We start from the raw sequence: 20092 nt of genomic DNA on the forward strand, positions 1-20092 counted from the left end.
TAACCATGAGTTTGTTTTCTATGTCTGTGAATCTGTTTCTGTTCTGTAAATAAGTTGCTTTGTGTGTTTTGAGGTGGGGGGAGGCTGCTTCCAGGAAAAGGTATGGATTCATAATCCACGGAAGCAGGGCCTGTGTATACTCAGGAGTCTGCACCTGAGCGGGAGAAATCACACAGGTTCTCTGTAAATGAACTAGACTTGGCATCTTCGAGTCCAGTAGAGGCAAATCTGGTGTGGAGGGTTGCAGTAACTTCACCCCGTCAGTCGTTAGGACTGAGGCTGGGCCACATGGAGGAAGTGACTCAGCCAGGCCTGTGACCTGATATAGAGGATTTGGGGCAGGCTGTTCCTGATCGTTTCCTCTCTGTAAAACTCAAGTTAAACAAAGATGTGCCCATGAATATTAGAAGGAATGTGACTGAATGGCAAGGGAAAATCTGATGAATAGCCTTTAGTCTGTAGGTTTATGGAAATGAAGAAAACTAGTTTAACTCGAAATTTGAATTATCCAAGGACTGGTGTTCTCATTTGATATCTTAATCTTTTACATATTAGAGCATATATGTATGTTAGGGCAAATGCAGAATTATACACCAATGAGCTTGTTTTGAGAGCTTCCCCCTCTTACTGTGAGTAGATGAATTCTGTTCTGTCTGAGGGTAGATCCAGCCCTATCACAGTTAGTGGAAATGCAGACCTAGCCAGGTGAGAGACATGTCCAGGCCAGAGTGGGATTTCTGAGGATCAGTGCTGATGGTGAGGGGGAGAAGGGAGGAAAACACTATAAAACTAAGCGGAAGGTGATGTGATGCCAGAGGACTTTGAGAATTTTACACATCGAAGGCAAGGAGGACTCTTGAGAACCAGATGATACCCGGAGAAGGCCAGGAAGCAGGCCATGCCCTGGAAGAAACTGATGATCCCAAACATACCTGACTGTCGGGCCATCCTAAACCCACATCACTTCAGACTAAATGTCTTGTTCAGCATTCTGTATCATCTGATACCATGTGTGCCTGTGCCCACCACGCTTCAGCTGCACAAACTACTTTCTGTTCCTCCAACTTGCCACACTCATCCCACCTCAGGGCCTTTGCATGTGCCACTCTGTCTGCCTAGAATGCCTCCCTTCCCCATGACCTATTTACATGATGGGTTTATTTACAGTCAGGTGTCAGTCAAATGCCACTTCTTTGTCTCTCCCATCTGCAGGAACCCTTTACCAGTCACTCTGTTTACATTAACCTCTTTTATTGTCTTTAATCAGTACTCATCACTCTCTGAAATCATCTTGGTTTTTGTTGACTTAGAGTCTGAGTCCTCCTACTGGAATGTAAGCACTACGAGAGTGGGACCTTTTTGTTTGTTTAATTGGTCTTTATATCCCTATTGCCTGAAGTAGGACCAGGCTCCTAGCCAGGGTTCAATAAATGTCTGTCCAGTGAGTGAATGCCTGGAGGGATGCACGAAGTCAGACACAGTTGAAGAGAGCGCCACGTCATATATCAGCCAGAACAATCTGTGTGGTTACTAATCTGAGAATAAGGGGTCTGTGCTCTGGTGTATGTCTGCATTTCTAAGCTTTGGTGGTGTGTTTTAAGTGCCTGACATTACTAAGGGCTTGATAAATGTTAAATAATGGAAGATCATTTTTACAAATTCTACTCTCATTTCAGCTAAACTAAATGAGTCCTTTGTAGACTAGGGAATTCAGGCTGCTCAGAGGGCAAGGCAAGCTTCGATAGGTCATACTCACAGGAAAATTAATTTCCTCAGTTGAGTTAAAAGATAATTGAATTTATTAGTAATTTTTTTAAAGTAAACCTTAAGTTGATAAAAAGGTAAAATAAAAAATCAGCATGCATATTAAGTTTGAATAGTTATTTTTAACTTAATAGTTTAAAAACTCAGCCAAAAAGCAAGTTTTTAAATTCTCGTGAGCAAATCCTAGCTAACGTGTTGTAGTGGAATTCATTTACAGATGAGCCAGAGTCTGGTGTGTGGGTTTTGATGTATGAATAGGAGCTAAGATTAGCACAGGATTGGCACATGGCTTTCCCTGATTGCAGCTGAGACCAAAGGCTTAAAGCTGGAGTATGGGGCAGCTGTGGAACACTGGACACTGACCTGACCTTTCAGGGCGTCAGTCTCCTCACTGGAAAATAAGGTTGACATGGAGAATGAGATGGAAATGAATAACCCCAGTGCTGTATTCTTGTCTTCATTTCTTATGTCCAGTCCCTTACACTGAATCCATGTCTACGCGGTCGTTATCAGAAGCTGTTAACACACCTCATATTTTGAAAAGAGACTCGTGATCTGGATAAGATTGAGGCCATCCCCTCCTTTCGCCATCTCCTACATCACGCCCGAGTTGCTGACTTTTTATCAGCCTCTTGTATTTCTATCACATTTGTGTAGGAGCTTTTTCTTCTCTTCGTTGATGGTAGCGCACAGATGCTTGGGAGAGACTGTTTCATCTACAGATGATGCCTGGAAGCCTGGGGCTCCTGCAAAGGCCTCTGAAGGCCCTCAGATACCATTTTATAAAAATGTGTCCCCCTGCTGTTCTGATGACCTTCCTGAAGGACTCTGAGAATGGTCAGCCAGTGGATACATAGAGATTACAACTTGAGGACAGCAAGCTTTATTCAACATACTCTTTCTTTTTAATATTTATATAATCTTCAGGCAAAGATATAAAAAATGAAAAACATGTTCTTTTTTGTATGCTTAGTATATTAGTCTGATTTTTGCTTGAAAAGATATTTGTATTGATATGAAAATTTGCACTTGACTACATTGTTAATATATCTTCCTCCCTTGAAAGTAATATTTTCTATTTTCAGAAAAAAACAACCAGCCTCGGGGACAGTCAGCCCTCCAGAACCCATGCTGGTGAAACAGCCCTGGCCACCAAGGTGAGTCACTTCCTGAAAATGATGAGACCTCCTCCTCTACAGGTGTATCATTATTGGGTGGGGCTTATAGGGGAGGCAAACAGTGTCCATATACTGCTGAAAGTTTTTGAACAAAGTATCCTTACAGTGATGAATTGGGGTTGGAATGTGATTTCTTAATAATGATTTAAATGATTTAAAACCTAGTAAAATCAAAAATGTTATTCTGACTGGCACATAATAAGTATCCAACAATATTGAACATTATCACAAATATCTGTACATAATATTTGACTTTTGTACATTCCATAAGTAGAAATATCATCCTCCCATTTCTTCAGAAAATTATTCAAATTATCCTCATGTATATTAACCACACCAGGCTCTCTGCTAAGTATGCTATATAATTATCATATATAATCCCCTCACAACCTTATAATCATTATTCCTTTATATCTGAGGGAACCTGGGCTCAGAGAGTTTAAGTAACTTTAACATGATCACAAAGCCAGTAAGATGGAGGTGGGAGTCAAACCCGGGTTTCCTGTTCACACAAGGTCCTAGACACTCTGGACCTTGTAAGCTCTGACTGAGCCTTCTTTGGTAATATGACTTCAAAACTTTGCAACATGTAAGAATCACTGAAATGTCAGCTTTCAAAATAAGCGGCTATTTTAGCTAGTAGTTTTCCTTATATAAAATAGGCCCAGCCCATTTCAACTTGTGATCTTCCAGTATGTCTAAGATTATCACAAACCTTAACCTATTTCAGGACTGTCTAGACAACTATTGTAAATAGCATTTTTCCTTTAAAGCTGGTAGCTCTCCTATGGAGGTCTATGGACTTTCTCATGTATGTTACTTGCTTGTTGAAGAGTTCCTATTTTAGTGCCTCCTGGAGCCCTGGTTGATTTCCAAGCCCCCCAAAAAGTGCTAAAACCAAAACAGCTGAGAAATGAGAAGAGGCTGGGCACAGAGCCCAGCACCCCAAATTAAGTGTGTGAGTTTTGCAGACCTTTCCAAATCTCCTTTTCTACCAGGCAATAAAAAGATAGGAATCATTGAAAGACTATGAATTTTAAATACAGAGAGTGAGTTGATATTTGAAACAAACCAGACTCAAAACTGGAGTCTGTTGTTTTAGCCATTCTGTTTTTGCTGTTGGGGTCATAACAGCACTGATGCTCACTGTGGGTGAGACAGTCTGCTCAGCCAAACAAACTCGAGTGTCCTCTTTGCCACTTATTATTGCAAGTTTACTTAGCCCTACTGAGCCTCAGTTTCCTCATCTGTAAAAAGGGGATAGGATCTTTCTTGTCAGGTCTGCTGAGAAGCTTAAATGAAATAAAATATATAAAACACTTAGCCCTGGATCTGGCATTTAATAGGTGCTGAGAAAATGTATCTGCCGTGGTCACCCTTGTTAGCCCTCATACTCTATTGTTTGGAGGTCTCTAACTCAAAAAAAAAAAATTTTTCTAGACATGTCCTATCTTTTATAGTATTAAGACCTTTATTTAACTTATACTTAAATTACTCCTCTAAAAATGAGCAGCCTCATTAGCAAAACCCCAACCTCATGAGATTTAACGAATCATTTGTAAATGGTTTCTAGAATTTTCATTACCTGCACTCTTGGAGGGTCAGTACCTCATGGAAAACCACCCTCGGTTATTTTTTTCTTGAACTTAGTGGTAAGAAACAGTCCTTGTCCAACTGTTTTTCCACACAGGAAGTTATCATCCAATCATTTCGAGGCGGAAAGTTCATAAGAAAGTTGGCCATCCTCCCCAACCCCTGCTCTGTCTCAGGAAGCTGTGGGAAGGGAGTGTAGCTGGAAGATGGAGACAGTTAGCCACATAGTTATTGTTTCAGTATTTACTGGCAAGCTTGTAATTCTTTCCTTGGCTTCTGAAATGTTGCCCTTTGCTGCCTCCATTCTTCTTTCTCTTGTTCTTTCTCACTGTGGTCTCCTGACTCCATTTCCTTCCCCAGTTTCCTGACTATTAGTTTTCCCAAGGATTTATTTCTTCATTCCTTCTTTTCTGTGTCTTTAACTCTTATAGAGTATTAGAAGAAAAGAACATATATATACTTTGTTATTTCTTCTTCTGATGCCAGATTGGAAGGGCTCAGTATCCTTATCACTTAAAAATGACTGTTCCCATGCACTGTTTAGAAAAGCTGGGGGTAATAGCATTTGTGAACACTTGAAGCCTTTTATTACACAATTAATTATCATAACACACACAAGTAAATAATATTCTTCTGACACATGACATGACAAAATAGTAGATACAATTGGCAGTGAGAATTTGCCCTGGTTTTCTTGATTCTAGATACATTCGACTTGAAAGTCAAAATAAGTGGCAATTTTATAATTATTAAGAAAACCTTAAAGTCTGTATTAGAAATTCAGTATTTAATTTGAAGCTATGTGTAAGCTATGTATTATAGAATGATTATCATGTGTTGCAGAACCATTTTATGAGAATTCTTACAAAATCAGTAATTATGTGCACAAATAATATCACTTCTGCCAGGTGGTTCTGGGCTTGGAGGATCCAAAGCACTTAAGTGGCATAAATTTTTCTAACTCAAAATAATTTTTATAGGATGTTTAGTGATTAAAATTAAATATTTGATAAATTAATAATGAGGACTAACCAGACTGTAGAAATATACAGACTCTGATGAAAGTTAATAAGAAAATAGTTGTGATCCATAATCAGTCGTGCAATTATATGGCTGGAAGAGCTCTCAGGCAACTTCTGCTGTAACCACCAACTTGTTCAGGTGAGGAAGGCGAGGTTGAACTTGCATTTGGAACGTCTCTGCAGAAACTTCAGCTATTAAGATGTGTTGGTTAAAGTTATTGGTTCCAATTGAAATCCGCTCTAACTAGTCCAAGCTGAAAAGGAATTTTTTAAGGGATAGCAGGTAGCTCATAGAGAAATACAAAGGCTCCAACAGAAGGAATCTAGTTTCGCAGCCAGAAACAATGTCCCACCACAGCATGGGAGCTTCTCTTTGTTGACACTCCAGCTTAGCACCTATCGCATTTAGGACCAGATGTGAAGCTCTGGCACTGCCAATCTTGAAGACTGAAAGGCGTTATAGCACAGATCTGCTGGTTGGCAGCAGCCTCTTCACCTGCCCTCTTTTCTTTTCTTTTCTTTTCTTTTCTTTTCTTTTCTTTTCTTTTCTTTTCTTTCTTTCTTTCTTTCTTTCTTTCTTTCTTTCTTTCTTTCTTTCTTTCTTTCTTTCTTTCTTTTAATTGTAGTAAATTTACAATGTGTTAATTTCTGGTGTACAGCACAGTGATTCACTTATATTTATATATATATCATATTCTTTTTCATTATAGGCTATTATAAGGTATTGAACATAGTTCCCTGTGCTATACAGCAGGAGCTTGTTGTTTATCTATTTTACATATAGTAGTTAGTATCTAAAAATCCTGAACTCCCAATTTATCCCTCCCTACTCCTTTTCCCCCGTTTTCTGTGTCTATGAGATTGCCTCTGTTTTGTAAATAAGTTCATTTGTGTCCATTTATTTATTATTATTATTATTATTTTAGGTTCCACACATAACTGATATCATACGGTATTTTTCTCTTTGTGGCTTATTTAGTATGACGATTTCCAGGCCGGTCCATGTTACTGCAAATGGCATTATTTTATTTTTTATGGCTGAGTAGTATTCCATTGTGTATATATCCCACATCCTCTTTATCCATTCACCTGTTGATGGACATTTAGGTTGCTTCCATGTCTTGCCGGCCCACTTGCAATCCCACTCTTGTAAGGCCTATCTGATTGGCCAACTCAGGTCACATGCCTCAGCCCCGCTACAAGGGAATCTGGAGTTGGGAGTGCTCTGTTATACTTTGGAAAGGTGCATATACTGATTAGGTGGGAAATTACCCCTATGTAGTGGGGTTTTCAAATGTGTGGGCAGCTATCCCACTGACATATCCACTACAGAGAGGGAAACAGGAGAATTACCTGATTGAACCAGAGGAGAGCATTGATGATAGGTTGTTTAGCAATATTAGGCCTTTTCAACAGAAGAGGGGAGAAGATCTGCAAAGGAGTAAGCACCCACCAGAGAAGTCCTGTGGTTTTGATCCTGGTTCTGCCATAAGTTGCTTTGTTACCTTTGGCAGCACAGCTCTCCTCTCAGGCCCTTACTTTTCTCGTGGGTAATATGAGTGAGGGGCTGAATAAACTCTGTGTTGTGGAAAGTATTCCAGCATTCAGTGTCAGCCTCTCCCAAAGACCCCATGCCGTGAGTGAGATGACTCTGTATGTTAAGCAGGCAAACATGTTTTATTTTAATAATTCTGCATATATTTTCATGTGTTTTACAAAGTAAACTAGCCCTTCAGACTCATGATCCCATGGACAGTTTTGCTTAAGACAAGGCTAGATGAATGGTTAAAAAGTAAATCTACTTTTAAAATATTAAGTAAATATTTGGTAGGTTGTGTACAAATACCCAAAGTTTGGGCAACAAGATCCAGAGCAGTAATTCTTATATTTTAATATGTGTATAGAATCAGTGAGGTTTTTATTAAAATGAAGATTCTGACTCAGGAAGTCTGCAGTGAGTCTTTCTGCTTTTTTAACAAGCTCCCAGTTGCTTCTGCCGCTGCTGGTGTGACAACCACATTTTGAGCAGCAGGGATGCTGAATTGTGCTGACTGTGGGTAGTTTAGACTGCCTGTACTTCAGATCACCTAAGCACTGGTTAGAGAATCTGACTAAAATGCAGATTCTCTGATTCTAAGCCAAGAAATTCTGATTCAACGCGGGGAGGAGGTAAGATCCAGGATTTACTCTGTAAATAGATACCCCCAGCTGTTTCAGATGTGGGTGATAGGAGCGCCACACTGGGAGAAAGGATGAGCCTCGGGGACTGGGATAGACATCATATCAGGGAGCAGTAATGTCCGTCTTCATTTCCAAGGAAAGGAGCCCCTTTCTACCTGTCCTGCAGGTTAAGAGTCTTTGGAAAATGTATTTCATAATGTAATTACTCATCCGTACTCTTCAGGAGCACAGACATACTCTCCTCCATCAAGGGAGAGAGAGAGAGGCTGCCTGACAGTGGGGCTGTGGGACCCAGGGCTCATCCCTCTTCAGGAGAGGCCCAAATAAGGCACCCTGGGCTGTTTTTGCCGCAGGAAAACTAAATGTCATTGAAGCCCACATAAGCTGAGTTTTAGTTAAAAAAAAAAAAAAAAGGTAAGAAAATACTAACAAAAAAACCCCTGAATTTTAAGCTACCTTTTCATCAAGAATTATAAAGTCAGGGCCTTCTGCTCAGGGAATTATAAAATATTAGAGTTGGAAGGGCTCTTGTTTACCAGCTTTATTTAACACAAGTAAATGAAAAATGAAAATAAATAAGGTGGTTGTGGGGAACACCTTGCGGGGGAAGTCAGAGGGTGCTACCTGCTTTGACTGCCCGGTGGTTTTGGTTATAAAGCTGTGCAGGTGAGCTCTCCACCTTTTTAATGCCAGCTGGCCGGCATCTCATCCCTGGCTGGGTGCAGCACTGAGTCACTGCTCAGCTGTCACTAGTTAGGCCTGATGTCTCTGGTCGTCAACCACCCATCACCACCACCTTCTCCACTCACACCCCAAACTCACGATCCAGAGTCTGTATTGTAATTGGTTTATGGTTTTGGGAAAAGTTGGCTTCCCATATTTCTTTGAAATTTTGTAACCCTTTTCTCTAACCCCATCACTTAATCTATATTTACTAGTTGGCATTCTTCTATAAGAAAGAACGTCCCCCTTTTCCCTTATAGACTCATTTATTAATTCATTTATTTAGGATTCATGAGTCCTTATTTTATCCAGTGGCTTAAAATCCATTCTTACTTACTTTGAAATTTTCAGTCATAATGTATAATGTACAGTAATTCAGTAGAATTCTGGTTCTGTTAAACTGCTTTTTTTAAAAAAAAAATCCATTATATAACGCTAAATGTTAATTTATAGTTTAAAGATGTTTGCGGGCGTGTATTTGCAAAGGGCCCACTTATTTTCGTAGAGTCGAAGGGTGACAGCCGAGGAGCAGCAGACCTCTGCCATCAGCTGGTGGCCTGCATCACTGGCTGCGTTATTAGGGCAGCCAGCCTGCGGAATCCCAGCCGCGCGACCAGTCGGCCGAGCGGGCGCCTCCCTCCCCGAGGGCGCCCGGGGCTCATGGGGCGGCGCCGCCGGGGGCGGGCGGAGGAGGGCGGGGAGCAGCCTGCGCAGCGTCCCGGGCCCGCCCCGCCGCGTCGCTCTCTGCGGGTTCTGCTGAGGCTCAGAACTGAAACCACGGGGGCCAAGCCCAACCAGGAATGCAAACATCCCCCAGGCCCCGCTGAAGTGTCTGGGCCCGGAAGCCAGACGCAGAGTGAGTACAGATTCTGGCCGCTTCTCTCCGAGGCTGCGGCTGCTTCCCAGGCGGGCAGCCCGAGCCGCCTCCGCGCCGGCCTTGCGCGGCCCGGGCTCGGACCCTGCCGCGGGCTCCTGGGCTTGGACGTGCGCTCTCGCTCATCTCTTGACCTTGAAGATCCGTTTCCTTCCGTGAAGTTTCTGAGTTAACTTGTGTTACTTGTCGACCCCTCCTCCCTGCCGGTGACACTGCTGCTGCCTGTTGACCTGACAGGGTAGGGTTACAAAACCAGGGATTTGTGTGACTCGGGTAAAACGCTGAAAGCAGAAAAGCAGCAGCTATGTCGATTTGGTTTGGCACTTTTCTCTCTAGAGTTAGACTCTTTTCCCCTAGCCCTGCCCCCTTCACTGTGATGACCTCTGTTTTAGAGAATGAGCTCACTGTATATAACCTCGCCATGTACCTGATACATGCAGGGTGTGGTGTGGCAGATGTTGTGACATGTTTTGGTTCTGTTTCCTTGAACACAAGCTGGGACTGTGGTCGGATCACATCACGGAGGGGTACTTTGTACCTGTCTTTAAAGAATGCAAAGTGTTTCCAAAGAGATTTAATGATCTCTTCTGTTCTCTGAGCGTCCTAGCGTTCTTCGGTGGTAAAGGGGTTAAGAGGCAAGTTCTTTATTCCCATTTTACAGCTTGAGAAAATGAGGCAGAGAGTTGAAGAAGCTTCCTTAAGGGGTGGGACCTTGGAGCCCCTGACTAGTCCTCTAGGAACCCACCTAAACCTGTATCAGATGAATGGAAATGCTTAGTCAGTAGCTCTGGAAAGTCATGTCATGAGATGTTTTGTTTTCTAGAGAGAAAACCTCTGCATTGCAGGGAAGATCAATAAGTGGTGGCATCTAGTGTTCAAAAGGGGAAAGTTTATTTTCTAATGACTAACTTAGAGAGTGCCTCTTCCTGACCGTTTGTTTGTGGGCACCGAATTTAACTTTTGCAAACTGATTTTTTGGTATCTAAAAGATATTTGTTGCTGTGAATGTGGTAGGAAGGGAGTGTGCTGCCAGGGTTCTAGGAGACAGTATAAGAGTCAAACAAAATAGTGACATTTAGCAAAATCATGCCGAACTAGCAAAGGCCACATCTGCTGACTGTTGGAGAAGAGGTAGGCGGCCAGTAGCAATGAGGGCGGAGCAGGAACCTCCTGCGTGCAGCAAGAACCCTTGCTATCTAGTATAAACGAGTGAGCTTTGCAGATTTCATGACAGTGTTTATGAATCCACACCTTGAAGTGTGAATGTTGGCTGTGGTTCAGGTTGCATGCTTTGAGAGGAGATTCCCAGTGCAGAGAGGAATTGATTGTATAGTATTAGTGGTGAATTCAGTTTCTTGATTGTTTCCTGAATTGGCTGAGTATAATTCTCACAATGAAAATTTAACAGGTATCACATAAGATAAATTTGAAAGAATGAAACAAAAAATAGTAGAAAAACATGAGGAATCAATTTGAACTAACTTTTAAAAAATCGGCCAAGTGTATGTGGTTGTTTGTAAGTGTATGTGGGTCATCGTTTATAATAACAATTATATCTTTAACACATCACTACTCCTTAGGTGGAACTATTTACTTCTCCCAAAATATGAAGCATCTGATTATTAAATAAAAAGCCCGCAACTTATGCTCTCCTGTATACACAGATGTCTCTGTATCTCCTCTTTCTGTCTGCCTTACAGTGCCCTCATTTTGGAGACAATATGAATCTGGAATATATGTCTTAGAATCAAGGAGCCTGGCCTCATAAGAGGGCCATATTTTATCCTGTAGTTTTTGATATATTGAATTAATAATCTCCTTACTGGAAAGTACAGTGAGCCTTCATAAACAATTGCATTTTAATTTTTCTCTCTGAATAGCTTTTAACTTAAAAACATCAGCTACCCAATGATTCGCAAGAGTACCGTTGGCATTTTGGGTGACAATTCTTAATTGGGCAGGACTGTCTTGTTCCCACTGAATGCCAGACATGACAAAACACTCACTTTTTAAAATACCCTTTGTCAGGTGCTACTTCCTCTGGTTAAGAACAACTGATACACTATTTTTATGGAAAGCCATAAAAATAATTACTTAGTCTCATTATTTCCAATTTTTAAGGGCAATTTACAGCATCTCTTAAGGGCATGCCGACTTCTGAGCAAGTCCATATATTTGGACATTGGAGATTTGGGTGGAGGCTATGTGAAGTCCTGTTGCTAGTAAAGTGACATTGTTGCTCTTGTGCTCTCCTGTCCACACTAGGCAATAATAATACATTATTAGCAAGTGACCATAGTAGGTTTCAGAAAAAGAACAGATCAGCACAATGTGTATTAGAACAGAGTATAATAGTTATAGCCACATTTGCTGAAAATTACTCTAGGTGTTTGTTGAGCACTTTACATAACATGCGAATGATGTAGTGATGAGGCAGATACCTTTATTATGCCCATTTTACAGATTTAAGTAAAAGCCTGATCTGTTAACCATGGTTAACAATATATTTAATAGCAAGGCTTCCTTAATTGCAGACAGCTATACTTTACCAGTTGTGGGTCTCTTTAGAAAAGAGAAGTTTCTTGGTCCTCAGACAGAGAATGCAGGCCAGTAGGATAATGCCAGACTAATTCACAGCCTTAGGGCTCTCCAGATCCTTGTCCTGGGGATGTACTGCTCCCCCTCAGAATTCTCTAATACGGTGTTTCATGACATGCAGCTTGGAGAGCATCTGTGTAAGATTCACCTGGGAAACTTACGTAAAAATGAAGATTTCCCAAGCACCACCTCAGACCTACCCAGTCCGAATCACTGAGGAATCTATGGCTTAATAAGCTCTCTGGGTAAATCCTTCCACCTGTGAAAGTTTGACAACCACTGCTCTAGGAAGTGAGTTGAACTATCCAGAGCCTATCTGAGCAGACTCCTGACCTTAGCAGTGCTGTGAAATCTTGGTGAGAGTTCTAGTTATTCACAGGAGTGGAGACTTCTGAATCCTACTGAGGGGCCCCAAGAACTGACCTGATAGATGTCCACGGCCCACACTTGGATCCTCGAGGAGGGCCCGGATCACTCCCATTCAACTCAAAGTTGCTATAGGAGATTGAAGTCAGTTTAGTATGCAGGCATACTCTCTGGACTCTGTAATGATTGAGGTCCCCTGCACAAGAGACCTCAGTATAAGGACCTCAACCAGACCTTGGAGCTTCCAGAGTTGCCCAGAAATAGTTGAGGAGGGAGGTGTGAAAGAACACTGTTCCCACGGAGGAAGCTGGGGCTCAGTTTCCTGCATGTTGTTTCTTTATTAGCTGTACTAAGGGTGGCCAGACAGAATAGCAGAGAGTAAAATTATTTGTACATTTTTCAGTTACATATGCTTTTTTCTGTTTTCTCATCATGATAATAGGAAATTGTGTTTATACCCAACAGGGTGAATAAAATCCTTTTCCATAACTTCATTACCATGGCTTGTCCTCATCAGAGACCTAGAATATAAATATCCTCATGCTTTTAGACATGCATCTTTTCATAATATTTTATTTACAAGGATGTATCAGGTTCAGAGGGCTTGGCCTACAGCAAAGAATTGAAACTGATGGCCAGAATTTTTTTTTTCCAGAATTCTCAACTTCTCTTAAGTATTCACCATCTCTTGATTTATGTTTTTACTTAATTAATTTTTAATGTTAAATTTTATACAGTATTTCTATGTGTCTGGAACAGAAGGGGGCTCTTCCATCAGAATTCAGATCTATTTTTCTAGGCCTGCACCAGGTGTGTTTAAATTGTTTGAAAGTGTTTAGATGAGAAATGCATGCTCTACTGTGTCATGAAGCCTCTTACTCCGTCTCCATACTCATTCACATCAGTCAACATATATTTTCATTTGGGTTTTAGACTCCTAGTCTACAGAGATAGGCAAATATTATTTTCTGAAAATACAGTTAATAAATCCTTTGAAAATTGCACTCAGTTTTTCTAAAATCCTTGCAGCTGAGTTATGTACCGGATGTGTGGATGTATGTAACATAAAGAGTCTCTCTAGTGGTCCAGATTATCTGCCTGTAAAATGATGGCGCTGTTGGGATTGGTGATGTTTACAGCGTTCTGTTTCCTTCTAGTGTAAGAAAGGTGTGGGCTACAGACATAATCACAAGTATCAAGTGTCCCCAGGTTTTAGGGCCATGAGACTGGAGAAGACAAATGTTCTTGAGGTGCTGCAGGTCTGTCTTTTTAGGGAGCACATAGGTTCTTTAGTAATTTGGCCTGGCAATATCAGCCCCAAAAATCTTCCTTTAAAAGCCAGCTGGAAAGTGCTTTTGAAAAGTAGTTTTGTGACTCTGTCCTAATATCTTACGCATTCTGGTACCTGTCTTTTGGCCAAAAGAAAGCATGCAGTGGCTGAGTTTGTCACCAGAAGGAAAGTGCCAGTGAATAACAATAGATGATAGAAAACAGTGGTCATTTTATTGACCATCTTGTTTAAAACTACTTAAAGCAGTCATTCTCAATGTCAAGGAGTTTCAGAATCCCCTGAGGTGCTTACAGCTTTTTAGGCTATAATCCTTCATCTCTCTTCCCCCTGCCCTTTCCCCTCCATAAGTTTCCAAGTGTCCATTGCTGCCTGCCCCCTGCAGTGTACACTGCCTATGAGTGATTCTGTTCCTGGGTCAAAATTCACTGAGCTAAGGTGTTAATGCCTCACCAGTCACATCACCCAGTACCTCGACATAGCATTCATTGGCAGTAATCATTATGTGCATTTTCAGTATAAGCTAATTAAATAAGTGTGAATTCCTGCCTATTTTGTGTATTGTTTCACTGATGAGAATTAGGGATCATTTTACCCTAGTAATATGAAATTAAATTAGCTTCCATGTGATATCCTACTCTGACCTTGAGTTTTAAATCAACTGATTAGTTAGTTGTTAATTGTTTAAAATTTTAGCCATAAAGGAACAGTGTAACCCCTTGCTGAATATTTGGAGATCAAAAAGAAAAGGCGAACCCTTTTTGGCTGTTGAGTTTGAGCCGTCCCTTGGTTCGAGAATCTTTTCAGTTATTGCAGCACTGGGTACTGAATTATTCTCAGTGTTCTTAGGGTAGGCCAGGATTCCTAGCCCAGCAAATTAGAATCGTTTCCTTCTCCAGTCCTCTGACAATCATATTCTTGTATCTCTTCACTTATTTCCAAAGATTGAATGTGAGGAACACTGATCTACGTATTTGCAGTTAAAATCTTAGCAAAATACCCTGATTGATTTCCGATTGAACCAATGATAAACCACATCTTCTCTGTGTATGTAAAGTTTATCCACATTCTCCTACTGACCTGTGAACTGAAGATTTGGTTACTATTCAAAATGGAAAGACAACCAATAAGAAACAAGTAAAAGCTTAACAAAGAACATTCCAGCCAGTTCTGATAATCTGAAAATAATTCTGGAATGCTCTGGGAGAGGGGTTAGGTCCAGCAGGGTGTATGTGTTTGGAAAAGCTCTCCAGGATCTAGATACACGAAAATAAAGGGAAAGAAAACAACCATTTATTGATTTATTAAATAACTACTATGCTAAGCAATTTACATAGGATTTCATTTAATCCTCTTAAGATTTGCATATTTTGCAACTAGGTAAGTGAGTATTAGAACAGTTTTAAAAATGAGAAGACTACGGCCCAGAGAGATTAAATAACTTACCCTGGATCACACAGATAGCAAGGTTCTGTTTGGGTCTAGTGCTTTTTTCAGTAGACCAGTCTTATAAACTCCTAGACTCAGTAGCTTATATCCAGGAAGTTTAAGTAACTGAGAGAGGAATTTGTATCTAAATTCAAAAAAGCACTAGAAATTAGTATTGTGCCCTCTGTTATTATGCTCAATATCTTAATACTGTTGAAATTCTCTCAAATGGATGAAATCTCCTGCTTCTGTGAAAGAGAGTGTTGTACACTGATTGAAATTAGCAGATAAGAGTTTCACTGACAGAATTTCTTTAGATGTTTTAATAGGCAGTAGAGGAGGGATACGTTAGACATCATTGAATACAGTGAAATGTTTAAATAGCAGGATTAAGTTACACAGCAGGAAAACTTACAGTGTAGGAATACAGAACTTTCACCCAGGCTGAAGGGTAAGCAGCAACGTTATGTTTTTATATCAGTTTCAGATGAAGCCTATTTTAAAGTAAATCTTCCTGTTTTATTGAAGTTTTATCCTAGGGGAAAGTGGGATGAAATGCAGTGGAAGCTCTTATGATTACTTCCATTTTACAGATGAGGAAAACTGAGGCACAGAGCAGCTGGGGAATTTACTCAAAGTCATACAGCTGGGAGCAGAGCTGGAATTCACACTCAAGTGGTCTGGCTCCACGGCCATTCACCTAACTACTCCAGAACACTACCTTTTCAATATTTGCGAAGATTAAGGTGATTATCAGTACACATTTGTGAATTTGTTTTTCTTTTACATGGTTTCTAGAGTGGCATTTTATTTCACCCCACATTTTCATTTTTATTATTTGGAAATCAGCTTGGAGAAGGGAATCTTATAATAATTCCTGTCATTTAAGCCTTCTTTATACTAAGAACACACTTCACTGAGAAGCAGGCTCCAAGAATGGTCACGTGACAGGTTCATCTCAGCTGAACACGATTGGCTCTGTCTCAGTATTTCCTCATATGTTCCCTGTCACTTTCTGTAAGAGACACTTTTGAGCCTATCATCCCTGTAGAGATTGAGGCTGGCAATTGGTTTTATAACACTAGGACCCACAAAAGTTCTCATCTAAGGACTGAACTTGAATGCCCTATGGAAACCAAACTGAAAGGCTCTGAGACAGGTGTTCAGCAGAGCTCAGAATCTTTTATTCTTATAATAATCATATCAGTAACCAGATACACTTTTGCTGAGCTCATAATCTTTTTAGGATAAATATACCATGCATTTCCATCCAAAGAAAATTTCATAATGTAAAATAATGTTACCCTTTCTCTTCAAGATAAACAACACTAGTGTGTAACTTCTCAAACCAGTGGTCACCACAGAACTACTCCCCTATTCTGAGACTGAAGAGAACTTTTGAGGCTATTGGTATTTATAAAATAATAAAAATCCCTGCTGTTTATTGATTTATCATGTGCCAGGCACTGAGCCTCATGAACACACCATCATCTAATCCTTGCTACCATCTTACTGGGTGAGTAGCATCTTTATACCCATTTGACAAGTAAAAAACACAAGTTTGGGAAGATCAAGCAGCTTGTCTGAAGTTACACAGCTAGAATTAGACCCCAGGTCTGTGGGACTCCAGAGGCTAAACTCTTGTGTTTCCCATTTGAACATCTGTCAGTGGGTACATTATTTAATAAACTTCACATATTTATAGCATATCAGAGTTGCAGGACTACAGAGTTCTCAAGCCTGACAGTTTACAGATAAGAAAACTAGAGAGGTTAAGACTGAAGTTCAAAGAGCTTGTCTTGGGCTGTCGTCCTCATTGTTCATTATTTTGCTCCTAATCTGCTGAAATTGCATGGCTCACAGGCTTAAGTAAACCGTAGCTGGACAAACCATTTTTAGGGGAGGGGACTGCAAGAGGAAAGTAGGCTGTCTTTTCCGAGTCTAACTTCTCTGCTTTATCTCAGGCAACTAAAGTCAGACATAGTTGGAATTATTTCGTGCATCAAGGAAAGCAGCCAGAATCCCTAGAGGCATGAACACAGGTTAAAAAAAGCTGCATTTCTTCTCTTTGATGACTCACCAGGCTGTGTGGCTTGCTTTCTTTCTTGCCCACAACATAATCACCCCGGGGGTGGAGTGTGGTGGGGCAACACTGGAAAAGTGGAGTTCACAGAGCAATGAAAATGAAATCATTGTTTTGTGGCACCAAAAGTTCAACTTCATGCCTTTTGTGAATTTCTTCTAAGCACCTGGTGGTCCTGTGTCAGAGCTCATAATCAACACTCACAGGGTGCGGCCGAATGTTCTAAGGTCTCTTTGGCTTGGATTGAGATCACAGATCAGCTGTGGCTACTGTCCCAGTTGCCAGGCAACATTTGGATGTTTATTTTGAGATCTACTCACATGTTGCATCAGAGGCCGCAGCTGCATGTGCTCTCCACTTCCCAGAGCAAGCAGAGCTCAGACATTCTATTTTTATCTTAAGTTTGTGTGTCCTTTTTACAATATTTCGTGAATATATAGCATACTCGGCCCAGATAGAATCGTTTTCCGTTTCCCCCAGGCAGCGTTCAGATTGTCTCATTTTGCTGTGTTCTGCTTCATCCAGCTGGTTGTACTCCTGACTGACGATCTCCAGTACTTTCCCACCTCTCAGTCTTGCTCAAGCTAATTTGCTCACCTGAAATTACTACCCTGCCTCTGCCTCTGCCTCTATCTCCATTTTTGTAAAACTAAAATATTTTGTTTTAATTTTTAAGAGTCAGGGAGTCAACTTGTTATAGCAATAAGTTCATGGGTATTATTGTCAATGTCTTGAGTTCGGACCCAAGCTCTATGACTTCTTAACTATGAGATCTTAAGTTACCTAACTTCTCTGAGCCTGTTTTCTCATTTATAAAATGCAGATAATACTAATTAGGTCCTAGGATTTTTACAAAGATATCTTGAACTCAGATACCCAAATCCACCTGTCACAGTTCCTGACACATGGAAGATTCTGTAGTCCTCACCTACCTCCCATTCACATGCTGATTAATCCTGAGTGAATAGTTCCCATGTCCTCCATGAAGCCTTTCCCCGGCATCTTCAAACCCACATCTCAGGAATAGTCTCCCTCTTCTGAACTCTTATAACATCATATTGTATTTAAGATCCTATCACAATCCACCTGATCTCATATTATGTACTCACTGAGGTGTAAGTTGGTGCCCTAACTAGATCTGCTGGCACAAAGCCATGTTCTCCCTGAAAGAAGTGGCTCAGCTTCATTCATTGACGACCCATTTCATCAGAGTCTTGGTTTTTGTTATGATTAAATACTATAATTTGTTAGGTGACCATACTATAGTTCCCTTTAAAGGCACCATTATTAAATAATTAAAGGCATTGCAAGACTTGTGTGTCAAGATGTGGTAGCACGGCAAACAATAGGCAGACTTAAACATCTGAATACTCATTTCCTAAAGTTGAATAATCCATGACTACAGAAAGAAAAACGTAAACCTCTTGCTGGATCCAGGAATGGTGTTTGTGAAGAATGTCTTGTCTGTGCTTTCCTTAGAAAGCCCCTCATCAGTCACCCATTGTTTGTTCCAGGTGTCTTACAGGAAGCAGCTTATTTTTGTGTGTATGTGTTTTTTAAAATTATACAACTCTCGGGTAATGACAATAAGAATGTAAATGACTAGATGTTTAAATTATGTTTTCCTAACCAGTTTTCTGACTTGTGCTTTGGACAAAATTTCTTTTTTTTTTTTTCCCTTTTTTAAATGGAGGTACTGGGGATTGAACCCAGGACTTTGTGCATGCTAACTAAGCATGCACTCTATGACTGAACTATACCCACCCTGTAGACAAAATTTCTAATAGAATAAAACTCATATAATGTTGCTTTTGAGCCATCAGATAATACTCTTGTCTATTCATGTACAAACTTAAACATTTATTTAAAATATACTTGTAAAGCACCTACTGTGTGCCAGGCTTGGCTGTGTGCAGCAACTGAGACAGATGAGGACACTGAGGCACAGAGAAGTTAAGTAACTTGCTTGAGGTTGCACATGAAATCAGTGTCAGCTGGAATTCCACCAGTCTTGAGTCCAGAGTCCCGTCTCATTCTCTTAACCAGTGAGCTATGCTGCTTGATGAGGTTCTCAAGAGACACGGAGGACACCATCCAGGGTGGAAGGGAGACGTGGTGTGGGACATAGCAAGAGACATAGTGGAATAAATAGATTAGGGCAAATATGGCAAGTCTAGAGTTCAGGCAGAAGACATTGGACCTTATCTAGGACAGTGAGAAACCATTGAGAGTTTAGTATTTCCTCCGAGTGGGAACAAGGTAGGCATTTATTTCAGATAAATTAGGCAGCGATTGGCAGAAAGGTTGGGGACCTAGAGGTGAACCAAACTCGAGTCTGCTGGCCGTGCGCAGTAAAGCCAGCCTGCTGACACCGTGTGGTGGTGAAGCAAGTGCAGCCCTTACTGCTGGGCACCAAGCCGAGAGTCCAGGAAGGTAGTGCTCGGAAGGCCCGAGCTCCTTGGTGCCCCTCACGGAAAGATTTTTAAGACAGGCTGAAGGAGAGGGGTTGTAGGGTGTGTGATCAATTCTGGACATTCTTCTGATTGATATATCTTGAGCTAATCAGGGGTCAGTATCATCAGCCTGGTTCCAACTGGTCTGGGTCTACGTGCTTGGGCAGCATGCAGTCAACTTCTTCCACCGGGTTAGGGTTTCAGTCTCTGCAAAACAGCTCAAAGGACATAGCTCAGAATATTATCCGTAACCATAGAGGAGGAAGAAAAGGTCCTTGACTTTCTTTAATAGCTGAACTATTATTTTGTCCTGTTTGACTGTTTTCATTTGTTTCTGCTTTTTCTCACTTCTCTGGTTAAATTTATTCTTTGGGACTTTGGGAAGGCCTAGGAGGGTAAAGTCTTTCTACAGATAAGAGGCAGGAGGTGAAAGACACGGTGGGGGGCAGGGTCTGTCCCCAGCAGGCCCCACAGGGTCCTGCTCGTTTATGTTGGGGGGGTGCTGTGGGAGAGAACAAGGCATGGAAACTTAGATAGGCCT

General features: G+C 41.0%; 1 protein-coding gene across 12 annotated transcripts in view; it reads left to right on the forward strand.

Annotated features, from left to right (window-relative positions):
• Positions 1–20092, forward strand: part of CAST (calpastatin) — a 119352-nt gene that overhangs the window by 29791 nt on the left and 69469 nt on the right. For 10 of the 12 annotated variants that reach the window (XM_064482596.1, XM_064482572.1, XM_031448680.2 and 7 more), the window contains exon 3: positions 2850–2921. Coding sequence is in view for 9 of the 12 variants with exons in the window: in XM_064482572.1 (XP_064338642.1) it covers positions 2850–2921 (72 nt within the window). In the remaining 3 variants the exon portion in view is untranslated. Of the gene's footprint in view, positions 1–2849; positions 2922–9192; positions 9318–20092 lie in introns of those variants that run through there. The other 2 variants (XM_031448678.2, XM_031448679.2) reach the window with 1 other exon arrangement.

The sequence above is a fragment of the Camelus dromedarius genome, chromosome 3 (genome assembly GCF_036321535.1).
Source record: "Camelus dromedarius isolate mCamDro1 chromosome 3, mCamDro1.pat, whole genome shotgun sequence".
Classification (NCBI taxonomy): Eukaryota; Metazoa; Chordata; class Mammalia; order Artiodactyla; family Camelidae; genus Camelus; species Camelus dromedarius.